Below are 19559 nucleotides of genomic sequence, written 5' to 3'. Positions count from 1 at the left end.
GAACTTCTCACAGCCCCTGGACTGCCACTTGAGGAGCGTCCCCTCGGCTCACAACAGCCCTAGCAGTGTGTGTGTGTGTGTGTGGGGGGGGGGCTCGGCTTCCTTGCCTCCCTGCGGGGCACCCCTCTTCCCAAAGGGGCTGGGCCCTTGAGTCTCGCCTTGCCCCTCTCTTTCCTGATCCACCCGGTCGGTCGCTGGGTGCGCACGCAGAGCCGGCGCTCAATCGTTCTCCCTGTTCGATCCCTTCCCCGTGACCGGCTCCCTTTCCTGAGCCCCCGGCACTCCACCCGCCTCGCGCTGCTCTCCTCTCCTCTCTCCCATCCGCGGGTGGGCCAAGGGGCGGAGCCGCCGTGCAGCGCTTGCTCCCTTGCCTGGCCCACTTTGGGTCCGGAGGTGTGTCTGAAGACCCCCGGCGTGCACACATAAAGTCGCCTCTTCTCCTGACTTTCTCCTTAGCCATTGGGACCAAGAGAGAGAGAGAGAGAGAGAGAAACAGAGAGAGAGGGAGAGAGTGGGAGACGGAGATGCCCGCCTTTCCCGAAGGTAGGCGCAAAAACAAAGGAGGGAGTGAAGGTGGGAGATACCTTGAGCCGGAGGGGCTCCAGTGGCTGGCTGGCGGGCGGGCGGGCAGGCGAGTGGGTGGCCAAGTGGGAGTCTGCGCGCGCGCGCACTGGGCGCTCGGGGCCAACCTATCAAAGGAGAAGGGAAAGGAAGGAGCAACAAAAGGGGAGCGCGCCTCGGAGGGGAGGGGGAGAGAGGCAGAGGGAAAGGGAGTGGGTGCTGCTTGACCTCCTCCCCCCCTTCTCTTATGGGGAGGGGAGGGGGAGAGAGAGACAGATAGAGAGAGGGGGAGGGGGTGCTACTTGACCTCCCCTCCTCCTTAAGGGGAGTGGGGAGAGTGAGGGGGGGGGAAGGGGTGCTGCTTGACCTGCCCCTCCCCCTTTCCCTTATGGGAAGGGGACGGGGAGGGGGAGAGAGAGAAAGGGAAGGGGTGCTGCTTGATATCCCCCTTTCCCTCCTTTCCCCATCTAGCTGCAACTCCACTTGGTAAAAAAAGCAGAGCCGGAGGCAGGGCCGACTCTCTGGCTGGCCTCTGTCTCTCCCCCTCCCCCCCCCCTCTCTCTCCAGCTGGAGAGGAGATGGCAGGATGGACGGGGAGAGCAGGCAGGCAGGCAGGCAGGCGCTGGGGCAGAGCGTGGGCTCTCTTCCTGGCGGGCTGGGGGGGGGGGGCGGACGAGAGAGCGCTCGTGCCAGCTCGCCCCCTCCGCCCCTCCTCCTCCTCCTCTCAGCCACCTCTGACCGGGCGACATTGTCCGCCCGGGAGCCCCGCTGGCAGGTGAAGGCAGCGACGGGGAGGCGAGGCCCACTGAGGTCCCTCGGGCACCCTGCAGACCCGAGGACGAGGCGGCGTCGGCGCCACCTGCGAGGGGGGAGGGAGGGAGGGACAGGACTGGGGGGGGGGCGAGGCGGGGCTGCCTGTCGCAGCTGGAGGGGCGGGGGAGGGGGCACCAGGGAGCTCTCGGCCACCCCAGACCCACTCTCTCCTCCTTGCCTCTCGCTTCAGTCCCGCTTCCAGCCAGAGAACTGTTTCCTCCTCGGAAGCTCTTGGGGAGAGGAGAGAGAGAGACACACACAGAGAGAGAGAGGAGTTGTTGTCATCATCATCACCAGACAATACCGCAAAGGACTTTGGCGGAGGAAAAGCAATCGTAAGGCAGGATGGGCAAGGGAGAAGGGCAGAGAGAGGAGTGTGATGGATGGGCCAGGCTCCCGTGCCTTTCCCCTTATGTGTGTGTGGATGTGTGAATGGGAAGAAACTCCGAGGCAAGGGAAGGGAAGGGAGAGCAAGCTTACTGCAGGACACCCTCAGCTGCAGGGAGCCAGGGAACTGTTACACTGCTGCATACATTAATGATGACTGCTCTCTGCGCTGGAGCCGTCCTCCTGTGTGTAACCGATCTTTTCTCTTTCTCTCTCTTCTCCCCTTGCCTGGAAACCTTCCTCCCCTCTTCATCCTCCTCCTCCTCCTCCTCCCTCTCCCTCTCCCACCCTTGCCTCTCCTTGTGCTTCCCCTGCCTGCCTGCCTGCCTCCTCCCCGCCTTCCCCAGGGGATCACACTTTGCTGGGATATAGTTGTGTCACCTGGGGGCTGCCACCACGGAGAGGCCACAGGAACCCCCCTTGGGCCCTCCCTGTCCCTTTGACGGGGCCTTTTGGACTCGAAGACCCCCCCACGCCCCCCCGCAGGGCTGCTTCGCCTGCATCTCCAAGGCGCCCCCCGCACAACCAGGATCGCCCGTCCTGTCGCCTTCCTCTGCCATTTGCCTCATGGAGAACAAGAGCTGCAAAGGGGATACCCTGAGGCCCCCCGGGGTCCAATGTAAACACTCGGTCGAGAAGAAGACGATGACGAATCCCACCACGGTGATTGAAATCTACCCAGACACCACCGAGGTGAACGATTACTATCTCTGGTCCATCTTCAACTTTGTATACCTCAATTTCTGCTGTCTGGGTTTCATTGCCTTGGCGTATTCTCTGAAAGTAAGTACTCACCTCAGCCTCATATAAGGAGGTTTCCTTTAAACCCATTGCCAGAGGAAGTCTCGTTTGACTCTGGCTCAACTGCATGGAGAAACGTGTTTCTTGTTGCATGTTATCAGGGGAGCATAGGGTTGCATGAAGATAATCCGGATTATTTTTAAAAGAAAGGTAAAAAGACATGTTGGTAACACCTATGTCTAAATAACCAATTAGCATTCTAGTGCCAATGCCAGGGAAATAACTAACCAAAAATCTAGAGAGGTAAAATAGAAAACACCTGCTGTTTCACATTTTAAATTGGTTTAAGCCATTACTAGATATCATCTTTGAGATGTATAGCTATTGAGGTAAACAAACTATAGATAGAAAGGGCATCTGGTATGTGTAAGTCAAGACCTACCTTTTTTGTGGACTAGGGCAGTGCTACTCAATAACAGTGGGCAAGTGGGCACAAATATGAAGCCTGTCCCTGTCACACTGAAGAAAAAATATTGCTGTTCCCTTACATCAGAAGCTCCAAGATGCATTAGGTTTGGAAGTGTTTTGAATCAGTAGCTTCGCTGTCCCATCATGACTATCCGTCAAGCCTGTATCCCTTTCTTACAGTACAGTATTTAGCTTTATAATGAGCCTGTTAGGTTGTTAATTCGCCCTTTGCATTGAAGATGATGCTGAAGAAGAGAGTAAGAAAGGGTTACTTGCCTGATAAATGTCTCAGAGTTCATTATGAATTCTTGTTTTATGCATATTTTATGAGGCATTCTCTATCACTACAAAAGATTCCAAACTTTGATTCTGTTTCTATAGTGATCTTAGAAACAAACTTGTTTACCATCTTAACAAACAGCATTTTTATGGGTTGCTGTGAATTTTCTCAGCTTTATGGCCATGTTCCAGAAGCATTCTCTCCTGACGTTTTGCCCACATCTATGGCAGGCATCCTCAGAGGTTGTGAGGTTTGTTGGAAACTAGACAAGTGAGGTCTATATATCTGTGGAATGTCCAGGGTGGGTGAAAGACCTTTTGTCTGTTTGAGGCAAGTGTGAATGTTTCAATTGATCAGTGTTGCATTTATGGCTTAGGTTCCAGCCATTTGACATTCAACACATCTATTAACATGTTTAAGTTCTCCAAGTAGAAATCTTGTCATTAGGTGCTAGGATTTGTTGTGTCAGTGTATGTGTGTGTGTGTGGGGGGGGGGGGGGGAGACATCTGGAGTCCAACTAGTGTAAAAACCTGTAATATTGCTGTGAACTGCAATGCACATTTTCCAAAGCTGTGCAATCACATTTCTGCTAGCAGAGATTATGGCTCAGTTTCAACAAGAGGTAACTTTTTAAAAGGAAGATAATTTAAATGCTCCATAAACAAATGATTCATATGAGTGTCATCAGGAATCTTTTCACAAACCTGTGGAATTGGATTCTGACCCTCAGATAGAAGTCTTCTGCAATCTGCATGGCTTCCAGTGAGAAAGAATCATTTGAGGAAAAGAACAGCTGCAAACTAGAAGAGCCAAGAAACCTTTGGAAAAGAGCCCCTTAAGCAAAGAGGGACTCTACTCTTTAAAGGACCTCTGAGTCCCATGTAACCTTTGCTATCCACTGCACTGGTCAGCTTCTTCTTTTAGCAAGGAAGAGCAAGAAAAGGGGGAAAGAAACAGCTGCTCTTCGGGCTACCTAAGCAGGAGAAGAGAGAGAGCCACTCATGGTTCACTCTCCCCAAGGCTTCACAAATCACAAGGTCAGCAATGGAGACTTTCTAGGAGAGCAGAGACTACCAGCTATGGGGTGGTGGAAAACTGAAGGGATAGGGCACATGTCACAGAGATAAGGAGGGCAGATAGGAAATCTGTGTTTTGTTTTTCTTAATAAAAAAAAGAAAGGGGATAGGGAAGAAAATCAGCAAATCTGCACAAAATAAAGCTCTCGGGGAAGCCTTTTTGGCTTGCTTGGTCATCGCTGAAAATAGAGATGGCAGTGGTGGGTGTTGATGATGATAAAGTGAGAGAGAGAATGAGCTGCCCATATAGCTAATCTAGCTTGTATAACCCTTTTTCTAAGGTAATACTACCCTCCAAGCACACCAGATCGGCTTGTAATTATTCCTCATAACTGCAGGGTGAATATGAGCCAGCTGGGCTCCAGAATTTCATTGCTGAGCAGAGCCAACAAGCAAACTGTGATCATCTATCAAAAAGAATGATCGTTGCCTCCACTGTTTATGTCCCCTTTTATAAGAGGGTGGGAGAATAGCTAACTGAATGTGAGGATGAGGGAGGTCGGGGGTATTGTGTAGCCTCTAACATAACTGGGATTGAGTGAACTGAGAGACAGAACAGATAGCGGATGTGTTCTGGCAAGCAGCATTTACACTATTCAGAGGGATTTCATCACAGAAATAGATCAATTAATTGCATATAACTCCAGCGACCGTGAATTCCACAAGAGTGCTTTGGGGTTGTTTGTAAGCTAGATGCACCCTCTGTCTTTTTGGTGTTATAAGCTGGCTACCAAATACTTGGTTTGGATCAGGAAGCTGTTATACCCTCCAGATTGTTTTGCGGAACCTCACTGACTTGCCTTTATTACTTGTTTTCTTCCATTCTTCAGTTTCACTATGTGTGGATAGATTACAAATGTGTTCTTTTTGCTGCAAAGAGTAAGTCCCACTGAATTCCATATGACTTAATTCTAAGTAGACTTAGGATTGCAGTGCTTATTTCTTAAAACATTTTGGGATGCTGGATTTATTTAATATGCTATTGCATGCCAACTGTTATAAAAGGCTTATTTGGCAGGCAATTCAGAAGTTATATGGTTCACCACCATCATTCTTCAAAATGCAATTTTGCATCCACTTTTAAGATCTGAAGCTTTTTTGGAAATGGTATGAAGGCAATTCCGTTCTTAAGATCCCTTGCTGCAAGTTTCATTTTCAAGCTGATGGATTTTGGACTGTTACATGTTCACTGCAAAGTGGGAAGAAATGTCAGAGCAAACAGGTCATAGCTGTTTTCTGCTAATGCAGAATACAGTGCATAAGTTGGCTTTCTGTGAAATATAACCTGCATTTTTTAGAAAAATCACATTTCTAGTATTTATGGTAACGTCAACGTTTGAAAATGTATGAAGGTTTTGTTGTTGAAAGAAGAGAATCTGCACTAAGCTTCCTGTGTTGAGGACAACAGAGTTCTTGTCCCTGTTTAGCTTTCCTTATGAACACCATGCATTGACACTTCTTTTCCTATTAAAATTTTCCAAAGTTATATTGAAAACCTAAACCACATTTAACATTCTAACCACAAGATCTCCAGGTGTTTTCTTTGGATCTAGCTAGTTTCCTTTTATGTATTAAAATGCTGCAGTCCACAATGAAAGTTTAATTAGTTGGTGCTGGTTTTCTCTCCATCTTGAGTTCTGTGCTTGGAGAGTAATTTACAGCATCACCAGGCCAGGACCAGAGAAGAGTAGCTCTGAATTTGGAGCAAATTGGAAAGTGAAGCTTGAGGTGTGCCTGTGAGAAGATACTCATCTGCAAATTGGACAGGGGCGGAAATGCAGTTTCTTGGTATTTATACCTGGTCTGGTTGACCAGGATTCTTGCTGACTGAAGGAGTATTAGGTGTCAACATGTTAGCATATAAGGAATAATTTCTTCTGTAAACCACTCTGCCCCACAGGAGAACTAAGGGCCTTCCATTATAACAATGATATGGAAAAAAAAACTTGGCCAAATGTTTAACTCCCTGCTCTTACAAACTGGAACATAATTTCAAATGTCTGTTTGTGTTTAACCAAAGTGCTGCAACATATTTTATTAAAGGATTCAGGGGGGAAACAGATCTCTCATCAATTTTGCCATGATTTCTGTTTGTGACAAGTCCTTTAACTATAGCTCTGTTATATTTATGACAGCTAAGCTTCAGTGTATAAGGGGGAAATAAGATGAAACAAAGCTCAGAGAAAGGTACTTGGTGACACTCTTATTTTTTTGAGTAGCAGGAAGTATTTGGTAGAAGGAAAAGATGTTATAGTAAGAATTTGTTGTATGTCATGTCACTAAAGTGGAGCCAACATAGTATAGTGGTTTGGGCACTCAACCACTATTCTGAAGACCAAGGGTCAAATCCTTACAATGTGTTGGAAATCCACTGGATGACCTTGGAGAAGTCACACACACTCTCAGCCTCATGAAGGTGAAGGAAAAAATCCTCTAAATCAGTGGTTCCCAACCTGTGGTCCATGGACCACCAGTGGTTTGCAAGAACTAAAATATGGTCTGTGGCCTCACCATTACTATACCATTGCAATGGTCTTGCAAAACCCTTTTATAGTGCTGAGGCTTATTAAATATGGTTTTCTGTGGGCAGATGGTGACTACTGGATGGCTTATGTTCTGTATCGGAAACTACAGCTGATGTGGTCTATCCAATGCAGTTTTCTTAATCATCACCCCCCAAAAAAATTAAACAAAGCATCTTGTGATTCTTTTATCATTACAAAAATGTAATGATAAAAGCAAACATTACACTATATTGGCAGATTTATATGTATGTGCCTGGGTAAGTAGTAATTTTCAACAGTGATGTTAGAAAGAATTGAAATGGAGAAAGTAGTTGCCGTTCACAAGATCTTGGGACATAATACAGATGTGATTGAATTGGTGAATAGATTTAATACATGCGATATGATAGTTGAAAACAAAACACTGGCAACCTTTGCTCTTGTTCTTACCAGGAAATATAATTGAATCTCTCGTTGAACTCTGTCAATCACTCACATTGAAACCTTTGAAGGAGATTTTTAGGTTATGTTCAGGAGACTGCATTTGGGAGTGGGGCTGCTGATTCTGTTGGAAACAGAAGACATCCATCGGGAATATCCAGTTGGATCCTGGCCTATCAGCCCGATTCATTCTTCCTTTCCAATTAATTGTCTGCCTTTCAGAAGCTTCTCTGTTTCCCTGCAGAGTAGAGTGGCCTCTCAGCAGTCAGCTCCAGGCTTTGAGATTCTCTCCCCAATTAGGTTCTTTTCTCTTGCACCTTGACAATTTTCAAATGACTAAAATAATAGTTTCCTCCAAGGAATTTGAGAAAGCAGTGCTTTAGCTACCAGTTGTTCGCTGTTACCGCTCCTGCTTATGAAATCAGTCTTGGTTGTTTTACATTATTTTGCCCCTGTGCCCTCCTGTTTTATGCTTCTTATTTTTATGCTGGTTTTTCTGATGTATTGATTGGCATATTAATGGATGTTTTGGCAAGAAGATGACGATGATAAAAATGCCTGCTGAGTGAGTGAGGACCACTGTGGTTAAAGAGTGCAAGCATAGGTAGATAGAGATGGGTTGCATTCAGTTGATATCCTGGTGTTCAGTGGACACAGTTAAGAGGAAGCAGAGGCTGGCATGGGAATAAGCAGTGCTGGATATTAGGGGCAGGTTTCCCTTCTTCCCAGGTCCCAACTTGCAGTGTTCTACCTTTCCCTTAAAAAAAAAAAAACAGGCGGCAGACATGCTGGCACAAAACCACACCACAATTATTTTTAAAAAATGTGTTTTTTTCAAAAAATGGGTACACTTTAAGTTACAATACAACACAGATATAAACTAGAATCATAGTCTGCATGACCCAGTCAGACTTGATGTCTCAGTGAACCTGCATACAATAGCACTACATTTCAAAAATCAATTTCTGTTAGAAAATAGAGGTCACAAAGATTATTATACTATTTGATGGAATATTTTTAATAGGAACAATTTCTATGCTGATTTTAGAAGTACAGATTACCTATTATGTGTGCCATTAAGCTGCCTATTGATATATGGTGACTCCGTGAATTTCATAGGGCTTTCTTAGGCAAGGAAAGCTCAGAGATGGTTTTGCCTGTTCAGTTCTCTAAAATAGAGCCTACGGCACCTGGGAGTCATTGGTAGTCTCCCATACAAGTTCTGCTCAGGGCTGACTCCTCTTAGCTTTCTACATCAGATATGATCTGATGCCTTTGGGATATTTAGGCAACTAAATTATGTATTACCCCATTGTTAAACTTCAAAGTGAAATGATGAAAAGTGTCTTGTTTATTTGAAGAAAACATAATAAAATAGCCAGCTATAGAGCAAACATTGTAGTGGAATTAAACATTTTCTTTAAAAGTTAGATTTTGTCTAGAGCTAATCCAAGTATATTTATTGCTTTAATTTTTAAAAATGGACTCCTGAGAAACACAGCAGTAGCCCGAGAAATGGCTTTATATGTGGACAAAGAGCTCAGCCAGATTTTTTTTAAAATAGGAAAGCCATTAATTAAAATGAGAGCCTGAAATTAGATTCCTCCATTCGAGAAAGAAAATGTAAATCTTTAACAGGTGCTTTGTTTGATGCACCCTTTTGTTATTCTTGCAAGGCTTGTAACCTATTCTTCCCACATGCATAATCTAGGCTTAAAACAAGAGCTAAGCAGTCAAAATCTCAATAAAATTTCAGGCAGGTGGTGCAGTAACACTCAGCACAGACTTAGGTAAGGCTGGGAAGGTTATAGAAAACATTCTGCACTTTGGAAAATAAAACTAAGGTTGATGTTTCAAACCACAGTTGATGTTTGAAGAGTAGAGACATCATACTGGTAATGAAGATCCACATTGTTAAAGCAATAGTATTTCCCATAGTAACCTATGGATGTGAGAGCAGGACCATAAGGAAGGCTGAGTGAAGGAAGATAGACGCTTGTGAATTGTGGTGCTGGAGGAAAATTCTGAGATTGCCATGGACCGCAAGAAGATCAAACCAGTCCATCCTCCAGGAGATAAAGTCCGAATGCTCATTTGAGGGAAGGATATTAGAGGCAAATATGAAGTACTTTGGCCACATAACGGGAAGACAGGAAAGCTTAGGGATGACAATGATGCTATGAAAATGGAAGGAAAAGGAAGAGGGGCCGACCAAGGGCAAGATGGATGGATGGTATCCTTGAAGTGACTGGTTTGACTTTGAAGGAACTAGGGGTGGCCACAGCCAACAGGGAGCTCTGGCGTGGGCTGGTCCATGAGAAACCTAGCTGCCCAAAAGTTACTACAGGCTGTCAGTGAGTTACAAACGTCCAACTTACATATGACTTCTGATTCCTTGTTATAAACGGTGGTGAGAAAACAAGAAGTGAGAAAAATCTATGCCTAGGATGGAAAATTTACTCCCATAAGAGTTATCATGTGGAAAAGGTGTCTCCACTGAAGCTTTATCACCATTCTTTGTTTCCACAACATGCATTTCTTTCAAAATCCAGTTGTCACAGGGACAAATAGTGAGGTAATATTTTCTGAACGGGGCACAAGGAGCAAAACAAACATTACAGGGCTGTTAAAACTTCCCTATGCTAATCAAATCTATCTATCTATCTATCTATCTATCTATCTATCTATCTATCTGGCTGGCTTGCTGGCTGGCTGGCTGGAGTTACATTTTTAAAAACAGACCTGTTCTGACTTACATACATATCCAACCTAAGAACAAACCTACATAATCTATCTTGTTTGTAACCGAGGCACTGCCCATACTGGAACTCTGCAATTCCCACCAGCTCTACCAGTGGCACAGTTCTTATAAACAAAAAACCCAAATTGGCTCAAAATGAGAAAAGGGAAATACAAAGTGATCATCATTACAGTTGTAAAGATGTCTGTCAGCCCATGGACATGTGACTGTCTCCTGTGACTGGGAAATAACCTGCTCTGTATGCATGGGTAAAAGCAAAATGAGGAATATGTCATCAGGGCTTGCTACGGCCACACAGCTTCTGTATTTTTATAGCTCTCACTGCCAGAAGGGACTATTATGGTCAATTACTTTGACCTTCTGCATGACACAGGTCAGAAGATTTTGTGTCAGTATATCCTGAAGCAAACCCATAGGGTTCTTTTGTCTCTTGAAGCTTTGCCTCTATCGCAAGGAAAGAGATTGGGAGGAATGGAGAAAATGCAAGCACATCATTTCTCAAAGGCATAGAAAAAGAGTGACAAAAGAGATTGTGATCACTACATCTATAGTTATTATATAGGGATCTATAGGACTGATAGAGGCAGGATGCATTGCGAAAGATGCCCTTTTGAGAAATTGGAAAGGGTTGCAAACTGCTTGAAAAACCTGTATTGTGCACACACATAAGTGTAATTATCTGGAGAATATTCATCATCCTTTTGTTATACTAGAGTGGAGTACATACACACCCAAATTTGTAAGAACAACATTATCCTCCCACCATCCTGTCCACGTGTAATTATTACCAAATTGGATATTTCATAATAAAACGAATTGGCTAATAGAAGCATAGTTTTCAAGCCAAGGGAAGCAATGGTCCCTCTGTATTCTATGTTGGTCAGACTGTATTGTGTTCAGTTCTGGGCAGTTCATTTTATAGACAAGTTGAAAAGTTTAGAAAGGGACAACAAGGATGATAAGAGGTATATAGAACAAAACATATGGGGAAAGGTTAAAAGAGCTGGACATTGGTGTAGTGGACACTAAGAGGAGATATGACTGTATTCTTTAAATACCTCAAGGACTGTCACAAAGAGGAGGAAGCAAGCCTCTTCTCTGATGCTCCAAATGATAGAAGACCACAGGTTTAATGGTTGTACTTACAGGGCAGTAGTTTTCAACTGAACATTAGAAGGAGCTTCTTGGCAGTAAAAGCAGTTTGGCAATGGAACCAACTGCATCCATAGACGGTGGAGTCTCTTTTGGTGGATGTCTTCAAAAAGAGGCTGGACAGATACCTATATGTGTTGTGTTCGTTGGAGCTCTTGCACCGAGCAAAGAGGTTGTATTTAATATTTGAAAAGGCCCTTCCAGATCTATGATTCTATGACTCAATGTCTAGTGGTGATCAAATAAGTTCATGTAGGTCCATCCTCCTTTATTGCATTATATCCCACCATTCTCCCACTAATGAGACTCAAGGTAGACAACAATTTATTTAGAAACAAAACAGAATAACAACAAAAGTACACATATAAAATTTGAAAAAAACCAATCAAACCATCAGTAGACTTAAAAACATTAAATTTTATTTTAAAAATTATATCAAAGCCATAATACCAGTTGTGTGTTCTACACCAATGGATGCTTTCAGGCAATCTTTCAAGTATGTAACAGTTACCTAATGAAAGAAAACATATCTCCCTCCTGCCAGAACTATATCCATGCAAATATATTCTTATAGATGTAAATAAAACTGGAGGAAGTGGGATGTTTTCCCAAATTACTGCAGACTGGTTCACACATGTGGTCACAGCTTTAAGTACCTGGGCATACACTTCTCATATAATGGTAACTGGAACAGTTATATAGAAGCAGCCAAACTATCCACCTGGAAGTTAGCAAAATCAATTCTAGCCTTTAGGAAAACAAAGGGGAGGGGAGTTCCTTGGTATGTCCCACAATAAAGATCTTTGCTGCTCAAAATCCTACCACAATTGTTATATGAAGCAGAAATTTCATATGGGAAGAGACTTCTGGAAATGGAGGATGAGAGTATAACAAAGCAATGCTTGATGGAGCAATATAAGTGGGGAGGTTGGGCTCAACACTGGTTAGCTCTGCTCCACCAGTATTTTTATGGGTCAACAACAACCCTAATGCAGTTGAACAAGAAGGCGATTAGAGACAAAATCTTTGAGATGGATGCAATTGACAACTTGCGGGTTTCACCACTTGGTATCCTCTAATAAAGAGTGACCAATATAGTCAACAATATCTTCAAGATTTAACATCTATAGCCCTTAGAAAAGTATTTACAGCCCTACGCTTCCAAACAATGCCATCAGGCTGGTTAGAGGGAAGATATAGAGGGATCCCTCATGCTCAATGTCTTTGTGGATCCGGGGAAAGAGAGGATTTAATACACTATCTGTTACATTGTCCTTTGTATAATGACCCTCGAAACAATCTTCTGGGAGCCCTTTTGGAAGAAAGGGCATCATGGCAACAGTCAGCAGTTATCTGTGACTTGTTAGCAGATCATTCCAAAAATATAACATTAAAAGTAGCCACATTTGCAGTTGCAGCCCAAAGAATCCGAGCTAAATGAGTAAAGTACACAACAGAGACTAGAAATGGATATTTGTGATTGTTATCATGTCACCGCTACCATAATTTTAAAGAGCAAGTATATGGAAAAAAAATTAATATTTATATCGGAAAGTGTTTATTGTACTTTTAAAGATTGTATATTATGTCATGTCATGGCCTATAGCTGGTACAGTAAACAATTCATTCAACAGATTACTGATGGAGTGGGTTCACACATGTGTGATAACGATTCAGCTGGAGTTTTAAGTCCCAACTTATACAGACTAGTAATAGATGTAACTGAAATCAGCAGGACTTCAGTTGAACTTAGATTTATTAAAAGACTGAGGGCACAGTCAAATATACATAATGGGAAATGAAGAGCTAGAACATGCTTATGTGCTTGAATCAGCCCCTGCAATTGCGTGTGGACCTAGGTTACTTATATTCACTAAGATATGCCTCGCCCTAGGCATGAATTCTGTGGAGAACTTTGATCCCCTGATGCCACTGGAGCAGCATATCTGTTCAGGCAATACAAACAAACCTGAATTATTAGGAATACAACCAGGGGCTCTCTCTTTAAAAAACAAACAGAAATGCTGTTCTGTATTAACATAAGTTCAGAGCACTGTGGCTGGGAGGCAGCCAATACGCCGAAGGCTATAGAGTCCCTAGAGGTGTCTCTTAAAACTTTAAATAATTTAAGATTTTAAACATATGCAATTTTTAAAGAATATTAAATAGATAAAATGATACATTCTTTAAGTCAGGTATACGACAGAGCATTTCTTTCAACAGGTTCCAGAAACATACACATGCTGTGAACTGCAGCCACTGCTGCATGAGCACATCAATGTATGAGGGATATCCAGAAAGTAAGATTACAAGATTTTAGAAAATACAAAGAATAAATATATTTTAATAAAATTGACATGGATTATAGCATAGGCATTACATTATTTTTCCACATAACCACCATTCCATTCAATGCATCTTGTCATCTGTGTGACAAGTTTTTTTGATGCCTGTGTCATAGAAATCTCCCGCTGCCTTTTTCAGCCAGTTTGTTGCTGTGATTTTCACCTCGTCATCGTCGGAAAAGCGTTTTCCACCCAGGTGTTCAGCTTATTGAAGAGATGATAGCCACTGGGTGCGAGATCGGGACTGTGAGAGGGGTGGCTTAAAACATCCCAACCAAATGAAGTCAACAACTATTGTGTTGCATGAGTGGTTTGCAAATGGGCATTGTCATGAAAGAGACAGACTCCCACCATCAGCATCCCATGATGTTTGTTTTGGATCGCTCTGTGAAGTTTCTTCGTGGTCTCACAATACCTTGCAGCATTAGTTGTTTTGCCACTTTCCGAAAAAGCAACGAGCAGAACCCCTTTTCTGTCCTAAAACACTGATGCCACGATTTTTCTCATGATGAATTGCAGCGGTGTTCATGACCTTAGCATTTAGTGTAACTATATAACTGTTGTATTATGGATATGTTGTTATTTTGTTATTGTCTTTTGTAAATTGCCTTTTATATGTTGTACACCGCCGTGAGTCGCCCTAAAGGGCTGAGAACGGCGGTCAACAAATGCAGCTAATAAATAATAATAAATAAATAAATTTAGGTAGTGTATTACAGCACGAACGTTGCACTTGGAGGGAAATGGAATGAGGACGTTCATCTCTAATCTTCACCACAATGCCAGTCAATGAGCTACTGACGACTAGCACTGCTTGTTCACTTCTGCTGGCTTCCTGCTACACGGCAGTGGTACCAACTTCCCTCAGGAAAATTCCTCATGAGAGTTACATGTCTTGTAAGTTTACTTTCCAGACAACCTTCATAGTAATCAGGTTTACAGGACCAACTAAAAGCAATCAGTGAGAGACTTGTAACTGGCATCCAAAGTAGCTCGGGATTGTACACATCAGTTTTGAATATAGGAGGACTTTGTTTTACATGTGCTATGAAGACACTCCCCACTTTAAACTGCACCTGCCAATACACAGTACTCCCAAAAAAGTTTGCTTTAAAAATCAAACAAGATCTGGACTGTGTTAGGGAAGTCGTAACTAGTAATGCAGCCTTTTTCTCACTTTGTTAATAGTGTATGAACAAATTGAGATTTTTAAAGAAACCAGAGCATGCCAGCTGCCAACTAGAGTAGTACAATTCTGGATTATGTCCTGCTGATCATATGTTTTGTTTCTTGGCAGAAGGCCTTTTCCTAAGCCTATCTAACATATTAAAAATGAGGGAAGACTTCCCCCCTCCTCCCACCATGTTAATAATTTTGGATGCCATTTCTATGAGAAGGAGAGGCTGCTTTTCTCTATGAGATATACTTGTCTTGCCTGTGAGACCCATATGGAATTACTTGCAATGTGTGTAAATGGTCTGGTTTGCACAGTGATTGATAATACTATGTAACAAGATTTGGAAAAAAATGTTTCTGGTTTGAAAGCATTAATCCTATTTAATTGTGCGTTTTTTACATTGCAAGTAGTTATTATACTCCAGAAACTTCATTTTTGTGGCTACCACCAACTGTGTTGAATTGGTTCAGACTCAATGAGATATTCATTGAAAAACTATAGCAAAATGTGCTGCAGGATGTCTGACAATCTTTTTCAATGTAATAAACTTTTTCTGTGTTTTTAAGATAGAACCAATCAAGAAATGACATTTATAACCCAGGAACACAAATAGTGTTACATAGTGTTATTCATTGTAGTCTTGTCTGGATTTCACAATAAGGATTGTATGCTTTTCTTGGCTATATAGCTTTTTGATCATGGTCATGAGTATTGGCTGATTCAGGACCAGGTTAGTAATACAAACATATATAGGTCTGCTGAGAATAAGCCCCCACTTAATTCAGTGGGACTTACTGTCATGTAAGCATGGATTAGATGCGACCCTCCAAGATTATTTACCTGGCTGCCACTCTAAATTTTAGACTCAGGGTCATCCTAAGTCTTAAATGACTTGAAGGCACACAACAACAGTCCTAAATTAACTTGACTATCTCATCAACCAAAAGCAGGCCCACACTTCCCAATGAAATACAAGCAAGTTTATGTTGGTTAAAATTGTTCTTTATTTTAAATATTGTCTTGTTCTTTCATGGTTTGTTTGTTTTTTTTTTTTTTGCACTACAAATAAGATAAGTGCTGTGTTCATAGGAACTTGTTCATTTTCCCCCCCAAACTGGGCCCCTAACAGTCTGAGGGACTCTGAACTGACCTTCTGCTTAAAAAGTTTGAGGACTTTAAAGCCACTGGGGAATGTTCTCCTGATACAAATGCCTGCTACATAGGAGGGATGTTGGCTGAGGAGGAAATGGTTACATTCCTCCACCTCCCTTCTACACTCCTGATAACTGTTATTTCCTAAGCTGATGCCCTTCTTGTCACTTTCATTGCATATTAAATGTAGTTGTATCTGCTTTTGCCTCACATAGGCACAGATACGATTTTTATTGTTGTTGGTGTGATTTACACCTGAATGTGTAAATAGCCTCCATTTAGAAACATCATGACTCTGGTGATATTAAAGTTCTGCCTGCAGGTGTTTAATCACTCCCACGTGTATTTGTGTATTAATTACATTTCACTTGTGTCTGTCCTTTCTCCCAATGACCTCGAAATACTATAAGTCACTCTCTTCCCCTTTTTATCATCACAAAAACCCTGGAAGATAGTTTAGGCTAAGAGATGAAGCCCAAGGTCACCCAATAACTTTCATAGTTCAGTGCTGAATCTGGATTGTCCATGTTCCTATAAGCAAAACCCATGCATGTACAGTATATCTAATCCCAGAGCCTATGATTCTCTAGAAATGTTCTATAACTGAGCAAAATATTCCAGAACTTGGTGGAAAGAAATCATCAATGGAAAAGAAAGGAAAGTTAAAGAAAGAAGATAGTTGAAGTCATCTGTAAAAGTTACTTAGATAGGCTCTGTTTATATACAGGCCCTATGGGGAGAATATTTGTGAAGATGGATGGAAACACTTATAATTTCATCTAGCACTAAAAAAGCTAGTTCCTTCATACTATTTTATATGCAGTACTTTGGTGGGAAGCTATATTAAGTTTTCTGCCAGTTAATTTTTTTTAGCCTTGATTGTTTTACATTGGTTTCATTAATTCCTTTGTTCATGAATTCATCAGTAAGCACTTGGATTTTAGTCACTAGCAGGCAGACAAGAGACATATACGTAGAAGTATGTTCAAGGCAATGCTTTCAAGCAGAAGTATTGAATATGTTCTATATTACAGAGTGATCTCTATGACTTCAGTGTTTTGAGCATTGGGCTACAGCTCTGCAAGGTTTGATTCCCCACTCAGCCATGGAAACCTTCAGGGTGACCTTGGGCAAGTCCTCAGACCCAGAAAACTCCATAGGTCAGAAACAACGAAGGCATCCAGCAACATGAAGGGAGCACATCATGCTTTGTTTTGCTTGCATTTGTAAGCTAATGTGCTCCAGGAGTAGTTATTAAAGGCAAATTCTCTGTATTTCTGTACATGCAGTACTTACCCCCTTGCATTTTGATGATTTAAACAAAAAACAGGCCTGATTAGATTTCACATTGACTACAGCTCAGGATAAGACAGACCAATTCTTCGCTACTTGAAAGAAAGTTCACAATTGCATATTTCATGGATTTAGAGTGGGGGAAATGACTATCCAGCGCTATCTCAAGGGACATCCTCAATATAGTTAAACCTATCAAATTTGATGGTGTATGTAGTAGGATGTACTTCGCATATACAGTATTAGTTTACTGTGGATAACTTGATTTCAGATGATACGATTATGGCTATGTGATTACCAATGCCTGGGGTATTCCACATTTCTGTACAAATGCTGTGTGAGCATTAAATTCAGAATGGTTTCACTATACTGGTTTTATAAAGGGAAATTTAGATCCTTGTTAATTTAAAACAGTGCCAAAGCAGCCACTGAACAGAGTTTCATATTGTGAAGGGATTGTACTCCTTCTAACCATTAGAATGACTTCTACAAACATAAAATATGTAAAAATATATTTAATTAATATAATTTCAGCAAGCTTTCATGGTACAAAATGATGTTTACCAGTATTTCATCCCCCACACCTCCCCATGTTGAAGAACATCCTGCATATGATGGACAGAACTATTGCGGTCAATTTCCTGAAGATAGATGGCAATAGCTAATAGGAACATTCTAGTTCATACCTTTGCTTATTTAATGCCTGAAAAATATTACTATTGTGGTCTTTGTTGTCTGCTGGGGCTTGGTTCCAGCTCTTCCTCTACCAATGGATACCAAAATCCATGGATGCTCTAGTCCCATTATATACAATGGTATAGTAAAATGGTGTATCTTGTGTAAAATGGCAAAAACAAGATTTTGTTTTTTGGGTGCAGAATCCATGAATTTGGAAGGCAACTGTATTCACTAATATATCTGGCAGACAATGAATGTAACACACATAACATGTAACTGTTAAGAGTATGCATTGGGTAATTACAGATAACCAACTTGCTGTGTGAGAAATATGAAGATATTTGTTGTGTTTTTGTAAAGGCAAATGGTATAGGTGATCATGATTAGATCTGTGGGAATCCACAAGTCTTGTTTCTCTGCTTTATTCTGATACTAAGGTCTGAAGACTTTATGCATCTCCTTATATATTTCCCAGTGTCCCAGTATTAGTTCCAGGTCCTTTATAGGTCAGCAGTGGGAATCTTGTAGCTCTTCAAATGTTAGAATTCTCAGCATATGTCACCATTAGCGATGATGGCTAGGACTCCTGGGAGCTGAAGTGCAACAACATCTGGAGAGCTACATGGTTTGTAACCTTGTTATAAACAGTTGATAGTTTATCCTTTTGCCACAGTACTAAAAGATAATTCATATCAGTAATACTGTTGTTTGCACTGGTTCACACACACACACAAATCTAATTAAATTGTATTCTATTGTGTATGTACATACATAGTCTTCATAAAATAAAGAAAGAGGGAAGAATCCCCCAATTACATTACAGCCAAAATTAGGCTATGTGTGTGTACATAGCTCACCACCTTCTCATCATACAGCACTCAAATCAATATGATTTCAGAGAAGGAGGAAACATACTGGATTGTTATTAATGCAGATAGCCATCCATCATATTTGAAATACAGAGAAATATTCCTGTTTTGCTAAAAAAGAAAGAAAAGAAAACAAAAAAGCCACTATTGTTACATGTAAAAATGTACAGAAAATTACATTTGCATCTCCTCACTGAAGCCATATTTTGTGGGATGTCGGTGGCTGCTGAAATCAGATCAGGAAACTATGGTCCCATCTACATTGACCATTTAATGCAGTTTCAAACCAGTATTGAAGAAAATGATTTTGCTGTGCAAATGATTGCATAGGAAATCCTGGAACCAGTTTGAGGCCTGGAGGTGATTACACAAACCACAAAGCACCTATGCGCATTGCGGGCATTCTTTCACGCACTTTTGTGGATGTTTGTTTTCTGGTTGCCACAGTTAGAAGCTAGCTTCAAATTGCATTAAATGGTTAGTATAGATGTGCCCTTTGTTTCTCTGTTCAATATCCATTCTTTGTCAGAAATATGTTAGTCAGGTGGCTCACCAAAGACAAGACTGAATAGAAACCAACCAGGATTATAAGTCTGCTGGCATTTTACCTTTTACGCAGCTGCTATATCGTATGATGCCATTCTCTATCTCTTAGACACTTGAGAAAGATAATGCAAGGAAGTAGTGAAACCCTGAAAGCAAGGAAGTTGTTTGCAGATGGAGCAATGCCAAGGAGATTGAAGCAGGATAGATTTCTAGCAAATGTGGATATTTTCATACATGTGTAAGAGAGAGTGAGAGAGTTCAAACATAGATGGATGGAAGAGAATTTTGAGATTATAAAGAAAACTTGGGTTCTA

General features: G+C 41.8%; 1 protein-coding gene across 3 annotated transcripts in view; it reads left to right on the top strand.

Annotated features, from left to right (window-relative positions):
• Nucleotides 1–322: 322 nt before the first annotated feature.
• IFITM10 (interferon induced transmembrane protein 10) overlaps nt 323–19559 on the top strand; it is a 42078-nt gene continuing 22841 nt past the window's right edge. The window contains exons 1-2 of one of the 3 annotated variants that reach the window (XM_067462595.1): nt 323–543; nt 2109–2544. In XM_067462595.1, the coding sequence (XP_067318696.1) occupies nt 2329–2544 (216 nt within the window). In that variant the 5' untranslated portion in view covers nt 323–543; nt 2109–2328. Of the gene's footprint in view, nt 544–920; nt 1337–1483; nt 1710–2108; nt 2545–19559 lie in introns of those variants that run through there. The other 2 variants (XM_067462597.1, XM_067462596.1) reach the window with 2 other exon arrangements.

Source organism: Anolis sagrei, chromosome 1 (genome assembly GCF_037176765.1).
Source record: "Anolis sagrei isolate rAnoSag1 chromosome 1, rAnoSag1.mat, whole genome shotgun sequence".
Classification (NCBI taxonomy): domain Eukaryota; kingdom Metazoa; phylum Chordata; class Lepidosauria; order Squamata; family Dactyloidae; genus Anolis; species Anolis sagrei.
This window is presented reverse-complemented; position numbering and strand designations above follow the sequence as displayed.